This window comes from Dipteris shenzhenensis, chromosome 7 (genome assembly GCF_047967505.1).
Source record: "Dipteris shenzhenensis isolate YYH24624 ecotype China chromosome 7, Dip_SZ_1.0, whole genome shotgun sequence".
NCBI lineage: Eukaryota > Viridiplantae > Streptophyta > Polypodiopsida > Gleicheniales > Dipteridaceae > Dipteris > Dipteris shenzhenensis.
In genome coordinates this window covers 1,681,366-1,696,040 of record NC_141602.1, presented here as the reverse complement: position 1 = coordinate 1,696,040, position 14,675 = coordinate 1,681,366, and the positions used below count along the sequence as shown (strand labels likewise).

The window sequence follows — 14,675 nt, the reverse complement described above, 5'->3', positions numbered from 1 at the left end:
CGAGCCAGAGCCCTCCTGGAGGAGACACTCCAGCGTCGCTCAAAGTTTTCCTATCACGCCTCTCTCTCCTTCTGGGCCCGGAAGGGTGACCGGATGTGCAGGGAGTTCTTCAGGACGCATGGCCAGAGAGCTGCAGGTGATCAGCTTCGGAGTCTCAGGACAGCGGATGGTCACATCGTTACGGATCCGGGGGAGGTCCTGGGGTTGGCCACTGACTTCTACAGGACCCTCTTCCAGCAGGAGCCGCTTGCCCCTCGTGCTAGTCGTGCCCGTGAGGAGGTGTGGAGGCACATTCCATCCCTGGTCCAGCCTAGCATGCAGGCGACGTTGTTGGCACCGTTCACCTTGGATGAGATGTTGGAGGCTGTAATGAAGGTGGGAAAAAGAAGGATTTTAAGGGGGTAATAGATGGGAGAATAGTAAAGGAAATGTGGGAACTGTGGGGGACTATATAAGTCAACCCAAAAGGATTGTAAGGCACTTTTTGATGTGACATCTAATCCTATCTACGCTCCTTCCTGCTACCTACTGCCTACGCTCACACTCTCTCTCTCTCCCTCTCTCTATCCCCTCAGCCTTCTCTCTCTTCCTTTCTCCTTCCCCTTCTCCTCTCTTCTCCTCCCCTCCTTTTGCTATTCTCTCCCCATCTCCAAATCTGCCCCTTCCCCCTTCTCTACATTGGTATCAGAGCACCGCTCTCTGGCACCTTCGTTTCCCCTTCACTTGCAAATCCCCTTTCGAGCAGGCAAACAGTACCAGCGCTCCACAGCAACCCACGAGGGCATCCACGAGACCACAGCCCAAGCGCACGAGAGCCCTCCGACCATTTTAATCTGAAGCTCCACACGGCTGCCACCGATGGCCTCGAGCTGCCCATCACCACAGCCTCAAGCTACCCGTTCCGTGATTCGTCGGAGCCCTGCGCCTCCCGTCGCCGTTCGTGAGTCGCCGGAGCCCATCTTTGTTCGTGGCATCTACACCCTGTAGTCTCCTACGCCGCACCGCCTCCGAACCTCGTCTCCTCCCCGTCGCCTTCTGCTCCGCCAGTCGCGCGCCCACGGTCCTCCCCGTCGCCTTCCGCTCCGCCAGTCGCGCGCCACATCTGCCGCCCTGCAAACCTTAGTCTACAAGGTCCTAGACTTTAACTAGGGTTAGTTCAGTTAGGGTTAGGTTTAGGTTTGGTTGGTTAGGTTAGTTTAGGTCTAGTTAGGTTAGTGATTGGATAAGGTTGGGTTTAGTCAGTTTGGTTTAGTTGAGACTACCCTAGGTGTCTTAGTTGTCCTAAGCTACACACACACACCCAAAAAAAAAAAAAAAAAAAAAAAAAAAAAAAAACCCCTCTTTTAGGGTACTCCTACAGCCCTATTCTGGGCCTCTCTAAGCCACCTTCGTGGCTCATTTTGAGCCCCCTTCCCAGCCTCTTCATCGAGCTTTCTTCGACCCTCTTCAACGACTGCAATTGAGCCTCTTTACTGACACCTCGCGAGCCTCTACATCGAGCCTTCGACACTTGGCACATTTTCCTCGTGTCACTCATGGCACCCAAACGTGCACCCCGGTCAGATGAGTCATCTCAGCACGGTGACGATGTTGCTCAGCAGGAGCAGATGCCGGTCCCCGAGGGTGCATCTCCTTCACAGCCAGTTTCTGCTATGCCTACCGACACACAGTTTCTAGATGCATTGGCCTCGATGCTTCAGGGGGCTTTTCAGCAGATGGGTCAGCAGTTGGGGCAGCAGCTCACCACTGCTATGGCTATGCACGATACAGCTATCACCCAGATGGGTAAGAACCTTGGGCAACAGATCACTACCGCCATCAGTATGCACGATAAGGGTAAGCAGCCCGCGCCCCAGCACGGGGATCAGTCGGATAGCCAGGGTGATTTTCCTGACCCACACAGGGGATTTATGGCTGATGGCCGTCGCACTTATGATGTTGGTTCTATGCATGCACCCCAGCATGGGGATTCTGTTGATTTTGGTGATGCCTTGCCCGTGCCGCCGAGCACTTCTCTTATTGATTTCAGGCCTCCATTTGGCTCGCATATTTCATTGGCTGAGCCGTCCATTTTGGGCCGGCCCATTGGCACATTTTTGCCAACGGCGAGCATGCCTGGATTGGGTGTTGGGTTTCCGGGCAGTTGGGAGAGGGGCCAGTCCTCTTCTCAACCTTTTTCTATGCCACCCACCCACCGAGATGTTTATGGCAGGCAGACTCAGCAGGGATTGCATGCTTCAATGACACCTCCTGTTAATACATTCAGTCAGACTCAGCCTGCGTATCAGGGAGGTAATGCTTTCAGTCAGACGCACTTTATGCATCAGGGGAGTGGCTCTCCTAACCAGCATGATGCTGGAAGTGGGCAGCATGCAAACATGGATGATGTGCTTTCAGATGCCTTACGTTCATATAGGGCTTTGCCTGAGGATGTTCGTAATGAGATGTCCTTTTCACAGTATGTGAGCTTCAAGCGTGAGTATGCTGGTAATCACTATAGGAATAACGCAGCCAAAGATGTGAAAGATAAAATCTCTGTGCATAAGTTTAAGGGTGACACTCGTACTCCCAATGAGTTGGAGGAGTGGCTCACGAAGCTTGAAGATTATTTCCGCTTCTACCCTAAGAATGACGAGGAGAGAATCATTTTTGCTGGCATGCATTTACAGGATTATGCGCATACATGGTGGCGTTACATGCGAGAGTCACCTCAGAAGCCTACCACCTGGAAACAGTTCAAGGAGCTTATGGTCACGACCTTCGTCTCGGCCCTGATCCTTGAACAGTACCTTGCTGAATTCTATGCACTGTCACAAACAGGTACGGTCCAGGAGTACTTGCAGCGTTTTTGGAGACTTTCTTTGTTTGTACAGGATATTTCTGAGAAAGGGAAGTTGCTGCGTTTTATACAAGGCTTAGATCCCTCTCTAGCTGCTGATGTGAGAGCTCACAATCCTCTAACCATTGAGCGAGCAGCCCAGCTTGCTGAGGTGTTTGAGCCAAAATATGCTGGCAAGTACAAGCATGTGTCACATAGCTTCTATGGTACTGCTTATGATGCTGACAGGAAGACAAATTCTGCTGATTGGATTGATAAGAAACCAGCAGCTGCTTCCTTCCCACGATATCCAACGGTTTCAGGAAGTAAGATGCCATATGCAAAGCCATACAGGCCCATGGATGCAAAGACAGGTGTCAAACCCAGCGCTGGTTTTGGCAAATCAGAAGTTAAACAACATTCCAGAGCCATAATGGACAGTAGGAAGAAGGCAAATTTATGCTTTAGGTGTGGAGAGAAATGGACACCTGAGCACCGAGATGTGTGCAAAATGAAGAATGTCAGCTCAGCCAAACTCAGCATGATAATTGAATTATCTGATGATGATGAAGTGGCTGATGTAGGAGACCCCCATGATGTCTCTCATGAGGAATTGACAGGAGTTCATGATGTAGATGAGTCTCCTGACACAGATGCCACAAAGGGGACTGCTTTTCCTTTTGATCCGGGTGGGGCTATTGAGCAAACCACTCATGTGATGCATGAGATTGATATTCAGCCTACATGTAGCAGGAAAGGCCGTAAGCCAACACTCTCTGTGTTGGAGCATCAACCTACAATGCCTTTTCCTGTCAGAGGTGATGCTAATGGTAGTGTTCCTGTGGATGATGAACAGATTTATTGGGATGTCCAGCCTACACTGTATACCATCTCACTACATGCCTTGATGGGTGCCAAAAGTGCTGACACAATCAGGTTGAAGGGAATGATTAATGGCAGATCTGTCCATGTATTGGTAGACAGTGGTAGCACTCACAGTTTCATTAATTGTAGAACATTGAAAAGATTGGGATTAGTTGCTACAGAGATAGACCATGGTCTGAAAGTGGAGATCGCGAATGGACAGCACATGATCAGCAGACATTGTTGCCAGGATGCCAGGATCAAGTTTTCTGATCATTATGAGTTTGCAGGTGATCTTTTGGCATTGGATATGGGACCCATAGATGCTGTCCTGGGTTGTGATTGGCTGAAATCCCTGGGGAAAATCAGTATAGATTTGAATGCTTTATCTCTTGAGTTTTGCCACAAAGGTAGAACTGTTACATTGCAGGGCATTGTGAATCAGAAATTGCAGGTCATTTCAGCAAGGCAGCTAGCTAGGGAACTCAAGAACGAAAGTGCCATTTATGCATTGAATGTCTCTGTACCTCAGGAGGGTGGTATTCCCCATGTGGATAATTGTGAAATGCAGAAATTGCTCTTAGAATTTGGGGATGTGTTTGCTGATATGCCATCTCAGTTGCCCCCAAAAAGAGATGTTGATCATGCCATAGTCCTGGAACATGGTAGTAAACCAATAAACAAGGCCCCGTACCGACTCTCTAAGGTTGAACGGGAAGAAGTGGCAACACAGGTGCGAGATTTGCTTGAGAAAAACTTCATTGCTCATAGCACCTCGCCATTTGCATCTCCAGTACTCCTGGTGAAAAAAAAGGATGGCTCTTTTCGTATGTGCATTGATTACAGAGAATTGAATAAGACCACCATTAAGAACAGGTTTCCTATTCCCAGGATTGATGACCTGCTGGATGAACTCAAGGGTGCTCAGTATTTCACGAAGATTGATTTGAGGTCAGGTTACCATCAGATCAGGATGAAAGAGGGTGATGAGCATAAGACTGCCTTTCGTACAGAAAGAGGATTATATGAGTTCAAGGTGATGCCTTTTGGTTTGACTAATGCACCAGCCACCTTCCAGGCACTCATGAACAAGATCTTACACCACCTTCTTTTCAAATGTGTGCTGGTATTTTTCGATGACATTCTCATTTATAGTAAGGATGCACAGGAACACATTGACCATGTCCGACAAGTGCTAGAAATCTTGAGAATGCATCAGCTTTATGCCAAGGCCAGCAAGTGCACATTTATGGCAGAGGAGGTTGAATATCTTGGTCATGTTGTAAGCAGGCACGGAATCAGGGTAGACCCAGCTAAGGTGAAATGCATTAAGGAGTGGCCGCAGCCACAAAATACCACGCAGCTCAGAGGTTTCTTGGGTCTTGCTTCTTTTTACAGGAGATTCATTAGGCACTTCGCCAAAAGGGCTGCCCCTCTCACTGATTTGTTGAAAAAGGATGCCTTCCAATGGTCAGAAGCAGCACAACTCAGCTTTGATAACCTCAAGAATGCCCTTAGCAATGCACCTGTATTGGTGTGCCCTGATTTCTCACGGTCTTTCATTATTGAGACGGATGCCAGTGGCAAAGGTTTAGGGGCTGTCCTAAAACAAGAGCATGGTGTGATTGCTTTTGAGAGCAGGAAGTTTAATGCTAGAGAAATGAATTATCATGTTTATGATCAAGAGATGCTAGCAATCTTGCATGCTTTTGCAAAATGGCACCACTACCTGTACGGTAGCAAGATTAAGGTCAAAATGGATCACAGGACACTCAAGTACTTCTTAACGCAGCCTAATTTATCCATGAAGCAGAAGAGATGGCTGGCTGCAGTTCAGTCCTATGATTTTGACATTGAATATAGAAAGGGGAAAGAGAATGTGGTTGCTGATGCCTTGTCCAGGATGTGGTCATGCAAACTGTCTGCCATTTCCACGCTTCATCAAAAGTGGATAATTGGGATTCAGGAGGAATACATGCAAAATTCTGATGCAGCTCCTATTTTTGTGGAGTTGCAGAGTTCGTCCAGCCAAGGACATGTTCGATTTCAGCTCCGCAACGGACTGTTATGGTGCAGGGACAGAATTTATCTTGTGCCAGACTCCAAGTACAGGTTGATGGTATTACAGGAAATGCACTCATCCCCTATGTCAGGGCATACGGGTATCACAAAAACATATGAAAAAGTCAAGGAGAGCTTTATTTGGGATGGTTTGTGGCGAGATGTGGTTAAGTTTGTCAGTGAATGTTTGCCCTGCCAACAAAATAAAGTGGACAGCCGGTTACCCGCAGGCCTTCTGCAACCGCTACCCATTCCTGAAGGCAAATGGACTCACATTGCCATGGACTTCATTACAGGCTTGCCTTCTACAGATAAGGGTTGGGATAGCATATTTGTGGTGGTTGACAGGATGACTAAGCAGGCCCATTTCATACCGACTAAAACTCGGTACTCCGCTTCACAGGTTGCCTGGCAATTCATTGAGTATGTGTTCAAGCACCATGGTTTTCCTCAGGAGATTGTCAGTGACAGGGATGCTAAATTTATGGGTCACTTTTGGCAGGAGTTATTCACTGCAGTTGGTACTTCCCTTGCGCCTAGTACTGCTTATCATCCACAGACGGATGGTCAATCAGAGAGGGTGAACAAGTGGGTGGAGGAGTATCTAAGGCATTACTGTCATGACACGCAGAAGTCTTGGGACAAATGGTTAGCATTGGCTGAATTTTGCTACAACAGCACCAAACACCTCTCTATTGGCATGAGTCCATTTGAGGCTATGTATGGATGCAAAGTGGGAATGCCTTCCAAGGTTGCAGACTTGGCTGTGAAAAATCAGCAAGCAAGGAATGATTTGGAGAGTATGAATGCCCTTCTGCAGTTGGCTAAGAGGAATATGCAGGATGCCCAAGCCAAGCAGAAGAAGTATGCGGATGAACAAAGGAGGTACTTATCTTTTGAAGAAGGGGATTATGTGCATTTACGTCTCCATAAGAATCGATATTCCTCGCTGAAAGGTAATACCAACACAAAGCTTGCCCACAGGTATTATGGCCCCTACAAAATCATCCGCAAAGTTGGGCAGGTAGCATATCAATTGGAACTACCCAGTACCTCTAAGATCCATAATGTTTTCCATGTATCCTTGCTGAAACCACATGTCGGACAGCATGTCCAGGTTCTTCCTGAGCTGCCTCCTATGGATGAAGAGGGCCACATAATCTATGTGCCGGAGCAAATCAAGGGCTTCAGAGATCGTGTACTCAGGAACAAAGCCTAAGGAACAAAGCCTACACAGAATACCTCATCAAATGGAAAGGTTTAACGGAAGATGAGAATTCTTGGCAACCTGAGAGCATTGTGCAGGACTACCCCTATCTCCTACAAAGCTGATCAGTTTCTGTTGTATCCTTCTCATCCAGGGCACCCTCTTGGAAATTTTGAGGGCAAAATTCTTTGGGAAGGGATGGCTGTAATGAAGGTGGGAAAAAGAAGGATTTTAAGGGGGTAATAGATGGGAGAATAGTAAAGGAAATGTGGGAACTGTGGGGGACTATATAAGTCAACCCAAAAGGATTGTAAGGCACTTTTTGATGTGACATCTAATCCTATCTACGCTCCTTCCTGCTACCTACTGCCTACGCTCATACTCTCTCTCTCTCCCTCTCTCTATCCCCTCAGCCTTCTCTCTCTTCCTTTCTCCTTCCCCTTCTCCTCTCTTCTCCTCCCCTCCTTTTGCTATTCTCTCCCCATCTCCAAATCTGCCCCTTCCCCCTTCTCTACAGAGGCCTTGATGGCTATCGACGGACAGAAATGCCCAGGTGAGGATGGGCTATCCCGAGCATTCTTCACCTCCTTCTGGGACCAGATCCATCAGCCCCTCCTTGCAGCTCTGCAGGGGATTTTCAGTAGCGGTCAGATGCCAGAGAGCCTTTCCTCGGGACTGATTTGCCTCATCCCGAAGGGAGGAGATAGACAGGAGATCCGCCAGTGGCGTCCGATCACTCTCCTTACCACTGCCTACAAAATCCTCGCCAAGATGATCAGTGCCAGAGTTCGGCCTCTACTCCTAGACCTCATCCATGACAATCAGACAGGCTTTGTCCAGGATCGCAGTATCCTGGATAATGTCTTCACCTTTTCAGAGGCGGCGGAGTGGGCTCAGCACAGCGGATCACACCTTGCCATTCTACTTCTCGACTTCGAGAAGGCCTACGATCGCGTGGACTGGTCCTTTTTGGAGGGGACTCTGGAGGGGCTAGGTTTCCCGGCGGGTTGGATTCAGGGTATCTCAGCTTTGTACAGGACAGCGTCTAGCAGGGTCATCATTGGAGGCAGGATGGGTGAGCGCTTTAGCTTGGAGAGATCAGTGCGTCAGGGCTGCCCCCTTGCTCCTTACCTGTTTCTTTTCTTCGCCGAGGCCATGACTTACTACCTTCGGGCGAGGTCCACCGGGATCAGGGGTGTTCGCCTTCCACTCCGGGAGGACACGGAGCTTTTGGACTCGGAGTACGCAGATGATACAGCCCTTTATGTCCAGGACGATGAGAGGATGCTAGAGAGGGTGCGGATGGCCCTGGAGGTCTTCTGCTCGGCCGCTGGTGCGAAAATCAACTGGAACAAATCAGTTGGTTTTCTCACAGACCCTGGGGCGTGTTCTCAGTGGGGGCGATTTTTGGGTTTCAGATGGATTCCACGGGGACAGACAGCTAGATACCTTGGCTTTCAGGTTGGCCTAGACATCACGCCAGCTCAGCAGTTTCTCCCGGTGCTAGACTCCATCCGACGGAAGCTGGCTTTCTGGAGCACTGCTAAGCTGTCTCTTGCAGGTCGTGCCCTGGTAGTTAACCAGGTCCTCCTAGCCACGGCTTGGTATGTGGCTTCCTGCTGGTGCTTCTCGAGATCCAGCGTGGCACAGCTCAGGAGGTTGGTTCGGAACTTCCTTTGGTCTGGGGAGGATGGTCTTAGAGATACCAGAGCCAGGGTTGCTTGGCAGACAGTCATTCTTCCGCAGGCTGAGGGTGGCCTGGGGGTTATCGATCCAGAGCTTCAGAGTCAGGCCTTGTTAGGCAAGCTTGTCATCCGCGGCTTGACCTCGGAGGGGCAGACGTGGAAGATGTTACTTCAGCAGGGAGTCGGCTCTTGTGTCCCGCGCCGAGGTGGAGAGTGGCTACCGTCCCTCAGGTGGATCTTCACTTCCGCCCCGCTCACTCAGCCCCGTTCCCCACTCGTTCGTAGCCTCCTCATGGTTTGGAGGCGGCTCCGCCTCAGTCTCATTCAGTCCCCTCCCAGCTGTCAGGAGGAGATCGATCGCCAGCCGCTTATCTGGAACGGTCAGGTCAGAGATGCCGAGGGCCTTCAGTTGGGGGAGAGATCACATATCAGGTGGGACGGCTGGATGAGGGGGCCAGCCCGGTCCCTTCGAGTTTGGAGGATTACGTACAGACATCTGGAGATGGCTGATCTTGCAGACGCAGCTGGAGGTGCACGTGGAGTCCAGGCGAGACGCACGGAGATCGACGGTGCGATCCCAGCTGCTTGGTTGGTTCCACCTGAGCCTCAGGTCCTCATGCCTGGTGACACCCGCTGGCTGGGACAGTTCACCCCCCGTGGCATCCCACTGGTGATCGCAGGACGTATGGATGACTCCTCTATCTCCTTCTTCGCGGTTTCTGGGGATGGACGACTCAGGAGAGAGGATGCGCTCATCGACCCCCTACTCCCGTGGCAGAGGGTTCGGGTCGTAGGCCTTTTGGGGAAGGTCTGGCGTACCGACCCTAGCATCGAGCAGGACCAGTTGCAGCTTTGGCGTCTTTGGCTCTGGGAGGGGCGGGCCTTGTCAGAGCTTGATTGGGACCCAGGAGAGTGGTGGTGGCCAGAGATTGTGACAGGACAGGGGCCGACTTCCTTCTTCGCCTACAGCACGACTCTGGGCAGGCGAGTTCTCGGGAGGATGCAGAGTCGCCCCCCCACCCAGCGACCCAGCTGGTACGCACAGGGTATTTCCAGGTTCTTTTTGCAGGCATTCTGGAAGGCCTTGTGGGAGAGCTGGCGGCCGCGGAAGATCTCATACTTCCGGTGGCTTCTTGCCCACAAAGGTCTTCCAGTGGGGAGCTGGTTGAGGCAGATAGGCCAGGATGGATGCTGCCAGATTTGCCATGCGGATGAGGAGTCACCAAAACACTGCCTGTGGAGCTGCACTCGCGCCCAGGAAGTGTGGAGGTGGACTTTCGGGCTTCTTACTCGCGCAGCACCAGAGCTAGGATTGATCACTTGGGGCGCGTTCTGTTGGTGCAGCACCGCACCTGGTCTTCATCACTTATTCGAGGCATGCCAGCAGGACCCCACTTTCCTTATCACACAGGGGACGTGGGGGCCGCTCGAGGGTATCCCGCATCACCTAGCAGAGGCTGATACAGGAGTTCGGGAGAGGCAGCCAGTCTAGGAGATTATTAGCAGCATTACAGGGTGGCACATCTGGACCTCGCGCTGCGCGCAGATCCTCGGTGGCACCTCCTTATCGACTGCCCAGATCATGGCGGAGATTTGGAGTGAGATTATTCATACCCTCAGAGGCCAATGGGACCAGATTCAGGGAGACTCCCGGGCCGGTCAGGAGAAGCGGAGACGCTTCCTCCGGGCTTGGGACACACAGGGCCTCTTCTTCGAGCAGACTACGCAGGGCCTTCGGTGGCACTACTCACCACCCCGATGGCTGTTCATTCACACTCGTCATATCCCTCCGTGAGAGTATGATTTATTATGCTACCTTTTAGGGCTGTGTCCGATTTGTGAACGCAGCCCGTCAGCTATAAGCTGACCTCTTGTATCTTGTTCTCGAAGTAATATAATTAGCACTGTTTTTTCGGCAAAAAAATCAGGAGTTGGTACCATCTTGTGAAGAGTGAGGTTCCAACCACGAACAACCTCTGCATCACTCTGTTGTGCACTTGCCTTGTGTTGAAACTCTGGGTCCAACACAAAGGCAACTGCATGCATGGGAGAGTAATATTGATTCCATCTGCTCACAGCCAACTCTTCCAATTCTCTCAACCTTTGGGGATCCTTTTCTATTTCTCTGATATTCTCAATCATCCGATCCATCCCCTCATACACCTTACCAAGAAAAGGCATATCTCCATCAACTCGGTTAAGCAGCTTCACAATAGGCACACATAGATCAACAATGTGAGATGCATCAGCCCAAAATTCATCATTGCCTATGCACAAGTCATAACAATAAATTCCAAGAGCCGTGGGCCATGCATCCCTGGGCTTGCCACAACTTGTTTCAGTGCAGGTCTCATTTCAAGGAGCCTGCGAAGCATCAAAAAGTTGTATGCAAATCTTGTCTCTGCATACTTCAAAAGCTCCTTGTTGGCAAATTTATGGTACAAAGCAAGAGAAAAATTATGTCGTGTGATGAAGTTAACCACCTCTTTTCCATTGTCAATAACATTCTTGACCCAATCCAATTTGCCAATGTCTTTCAATAAATTATTCAAGCAATGTGCTACACAAGCACTCCACTGGATATGAGGATACTTTTGCTCCAATAATGCACCTGCTGCCTTATTGGTATTTTTCCCATCTAAAACAAGTTGCAAAACATTAGACGGCCCCACATATTCCACTGCATCTGCCCACATTTGCATCAATATAGGTGCTGTTTTTTGTTGCACTCCACACTCTATGAAGTGTATGTAGAGTGCAGATCCCCTACAATATGCAAGGATACCCTCTAGTGAGTGACTTTGCACATCACTCCATCCATCTGCAACCAAACTTACCCCATACTTTACCCATTTCTCTTTTACAAGTTCAATAGCTTGCTTAACTGCCACCACCTCATCCTCTAGAAGCTTGCCCCTCAAAGCATCAAATGTGGGAGGGGTATATGTGGATCCAAATGTTTTGATTTCTGACACCATCTCTTTGAAGTAGGGTGATCTAGCAACATTGAAGCTAATCCCATTGGAGTAAAAAAATCGGGCCACAGCTGCATCTACTTGTGCCTTCCTTTGCGGACGCCATGATGTGTAAAGACTGCCCTGCCTATGTGAAGTAGACCGAGATGTAGCAGGAATATCAGCAGGAGCTCCATGTGCACTCGCAGAAGAAGCAGCCGTAGTAGCAGAGGGAAGAGGACTCCAAAATGCAGTGGCCTGCTGAACACGTGCTGCATGAGCACCTGAAGAAGCTTCTACACCAGTGGAAGCCATTGTCTTTGCCCTTTTTGTAGTGGGCAATACTTCAACCTCTCTTTGCAGCCTTTCTTTCTCTTGTGGTGAGATTACGGAGCATAGCCCAATCCCCCCATCCTTAATGCCAAGAAGATGACATTTGACCCTATCAGGGTTCCCTCCTCGCTCCAATCCACACCATCTGCATCTAAACTTGCGAGCTCCTCCTTTCTTGGAGTCATACTTGCCTACCAAATCAACTTGGCTCCACCAATAATCCGATTGGGTGAACTCCTCCTCTTGCTGAGCGACAACGCTTTGTGAAGCCATATCCATGAGCAAAAACAGCACTTGTACAAGCTGCAATAGATCAAATTTCAAAGGGAAAAGCCAAGAATCAATGGTTGCAGCCAAAAAACAGCAAGATGTTTGTGGCAAGAGAAGCATAGAGAAAGGAAATGTGCTCACCAAAGCCGGGTGTCCAAAACTTGTAGGGATGGGAGAGAACTAGGCGGGCCAAGAAATCGTGGGAGAGAGCAGTAGGCAGGCGAGCAGAAAAACGCGACGAAGAGAAGCAGGCGTGCGGCATTTTTTTTTTTGGTTCTGTCCCTGTTTTTAGGTCACGTCCGAAACGGCACCGAAAACGGCGCGTTTCGGCTCTGAAACGTCGTTTCAGATGCCGTTTCGACGTTTCTGCATGCCATTTCGGGCCGCGTTTCGTGTTTCGGCCGTGTTTCACAGTTCGGGGGATCGGGCATGGGGGAAACGCCATTTTCGGCCTAAATTACGCCGTTTCGGCGTTTCAGCGTAACTATGGGACGGGGCCTTTGGAGATGATTGAGTGGCAACGGATCAAAGTAGTGGGTCGTCTTGGTAAGAGCTGGTCCATTGACCCGATACCAGTCACTGTGGGATAGGACCGGTCACAATGGGTCGTCTTGGTAAGAGCTGGTCCATTGACCCGATACCAGTCACTTTGGGATAGGACCGGTCACCATGGTGGCTTCGTTATGAGAGGGCTGCCCCCTTGTGAGGTGCAGTGGGACGCGAGCGAGTGACTCTAGCTTTCTAGAGTAAGGCTTCCCAAATTTAGGTTGGTGAAGCTCCAATATAGCAGTATCCTCTTGATGGTCTCCAAGATTGGAGCAAAAGGTTGTGACACCTACACTTGGCATCTCAAACATCATGCCATTGTGCCCTTCTCAATTGACCTCAATCCTTCATCTCAGAGTGTAAGAGACTTCGTCTATCCTCGTCCTTTTTTTCATCTAAATCTCTCATTCGTCGTTGAAATAATCACGGGCGATGGCTTTTCAGTTATTCCACCCAGCCTTTTCTCAAAGGATAGTAAATCATCAGATCCCTACGTTATTTCATTCATACCTATCCATGAGACCCTCAATTCCCTAGATAGTTCTCCTTGCCAAATGTCATCAATTTAACCTCTCCACTTGGTGCACCTTTTTACTCCTCTCTTGGGGCACATTAAAACCCACTTGCCCCTTGGCATTATTACACATTTAGGTGCACCTAGGCCTTAGCACTCAGAACTACCTAGTCAATGCCATTCCACCCTCACCTAGGACCTTGGCAGTTACTTCTCTTGACCATTTCAATTACGCACATTAACTATTACAAAAGTTGGTCATCTAAGAGAAAATGCCCACCGATCTATCCGAGGTCATGCTATCTCGGCTAGAGCATAACATTCCTTCCCTCTTCAAGCATCAGCATCCTCGATGATGAAATCTGGGAACACTCTCCGTAACTGGTATACGGATTCCCAGGTAGCTTCCGATAGAGGCTGACCATGCCATGCAACCAACACCGTGGGTATCTTCCGATTTCGTATCTGCATTGTTCCTCGGTCCAGGATTCTTGTTGGTTGGCGCTTTGCAATATCCTCTCTCTCCTGAAACAAAACCACACCTTCGATTAGTGAGTCACCTGTATGCAAAAATTTCTTTAAGCGCGAAACATGAAAAACCGGGTGCACCTTACACCCCTGTGGCAATTCTAATTTATAGGCTACACTGCCTATTCTCTTTAGAATTAACCACGGCCCACAGTATCGAGGTGATAACTTAGCACACTCTCCTGAAGTCAACGACTTTGAGTGCGAAGGAACTCTGAGAAAAACTTTTTCTCCTTCTTTAAATACTCTTATAGACCGATTTTCATCCGCATATACCTTGGCCCTATCCATAGCCTGGCGGATATTAGCTCTCGCAAGTGCTAGCATCTCCCGCATCTGAACTACAAAGTTCGCGGCACTAGGCACTTTCTGAGGTACTCCAACTATAGTCGGATTGGCTGGTCTATAACCATAGTTCAGCTCAAACGGACTGAACCCAGTAGAGGAATGTTTCCTATCATTGTAGGCAAACTCCAACAATGGCAACCACTTGTCCCATGTATGTTGCCTCAATGACACATATGCCCTTAGCATATCCTCTAAAGTCTGGTTGACTCTCTCCGTGTGACCATCCGTCTCAGGATGATCCCCACTACTCATTCCCAACTCATTCCTCAGTGTCTCAAATACCGCTGTCCAAAAATGACCGGTACATCTGACATCTCTGTCTGACACTATGGATCTAGGCAATCCATGCAGACGAAATATATGTCTAATGAACAAATCCGCTACTTGCGGGGCACTAACAGACTCTCTAGTCGGAATGAAGTGAGCCATCTTGGTTAGACGATCAACCACCACAAGGATAGAATTATATCCTCCTTGTGTTGCAGGTAGTCCTACAATAAAGTCCATGGAAATGCTCTCCCACTTACTTAGTGGTATCTCCAAGGGC

The 14,675-nt window shown here is 49.4% G+C and overlaps 2 protein-coding genes across 5 annotated transcripts in view; both read left to right on the top strand.

The window, feature by feature from the left end:
- LOC147899800 (uncharacterized) overlaps positions 1-14,675 on the top strand; it is a 93,320-nt gene that overhangs the window by 54,234 nt on the left and 24,411 nt on the right. The window lies entirely within an intron of this gene.
- On the top strand, positions 1,911-12,676 carry LOC147899801 (uncharacterized). The gene is made up of 2 exons (XM_087377060.1): positions 1,911-4,415; positions 12,485-12,676. The coding sequence occupies exons 1-2, from the start codon at positions 1,911-1,913 to the stop codon at positions 12,674-12,676; spliced, it is 2,697 nt and encodes an 898-aa protein (XP_087233186.1).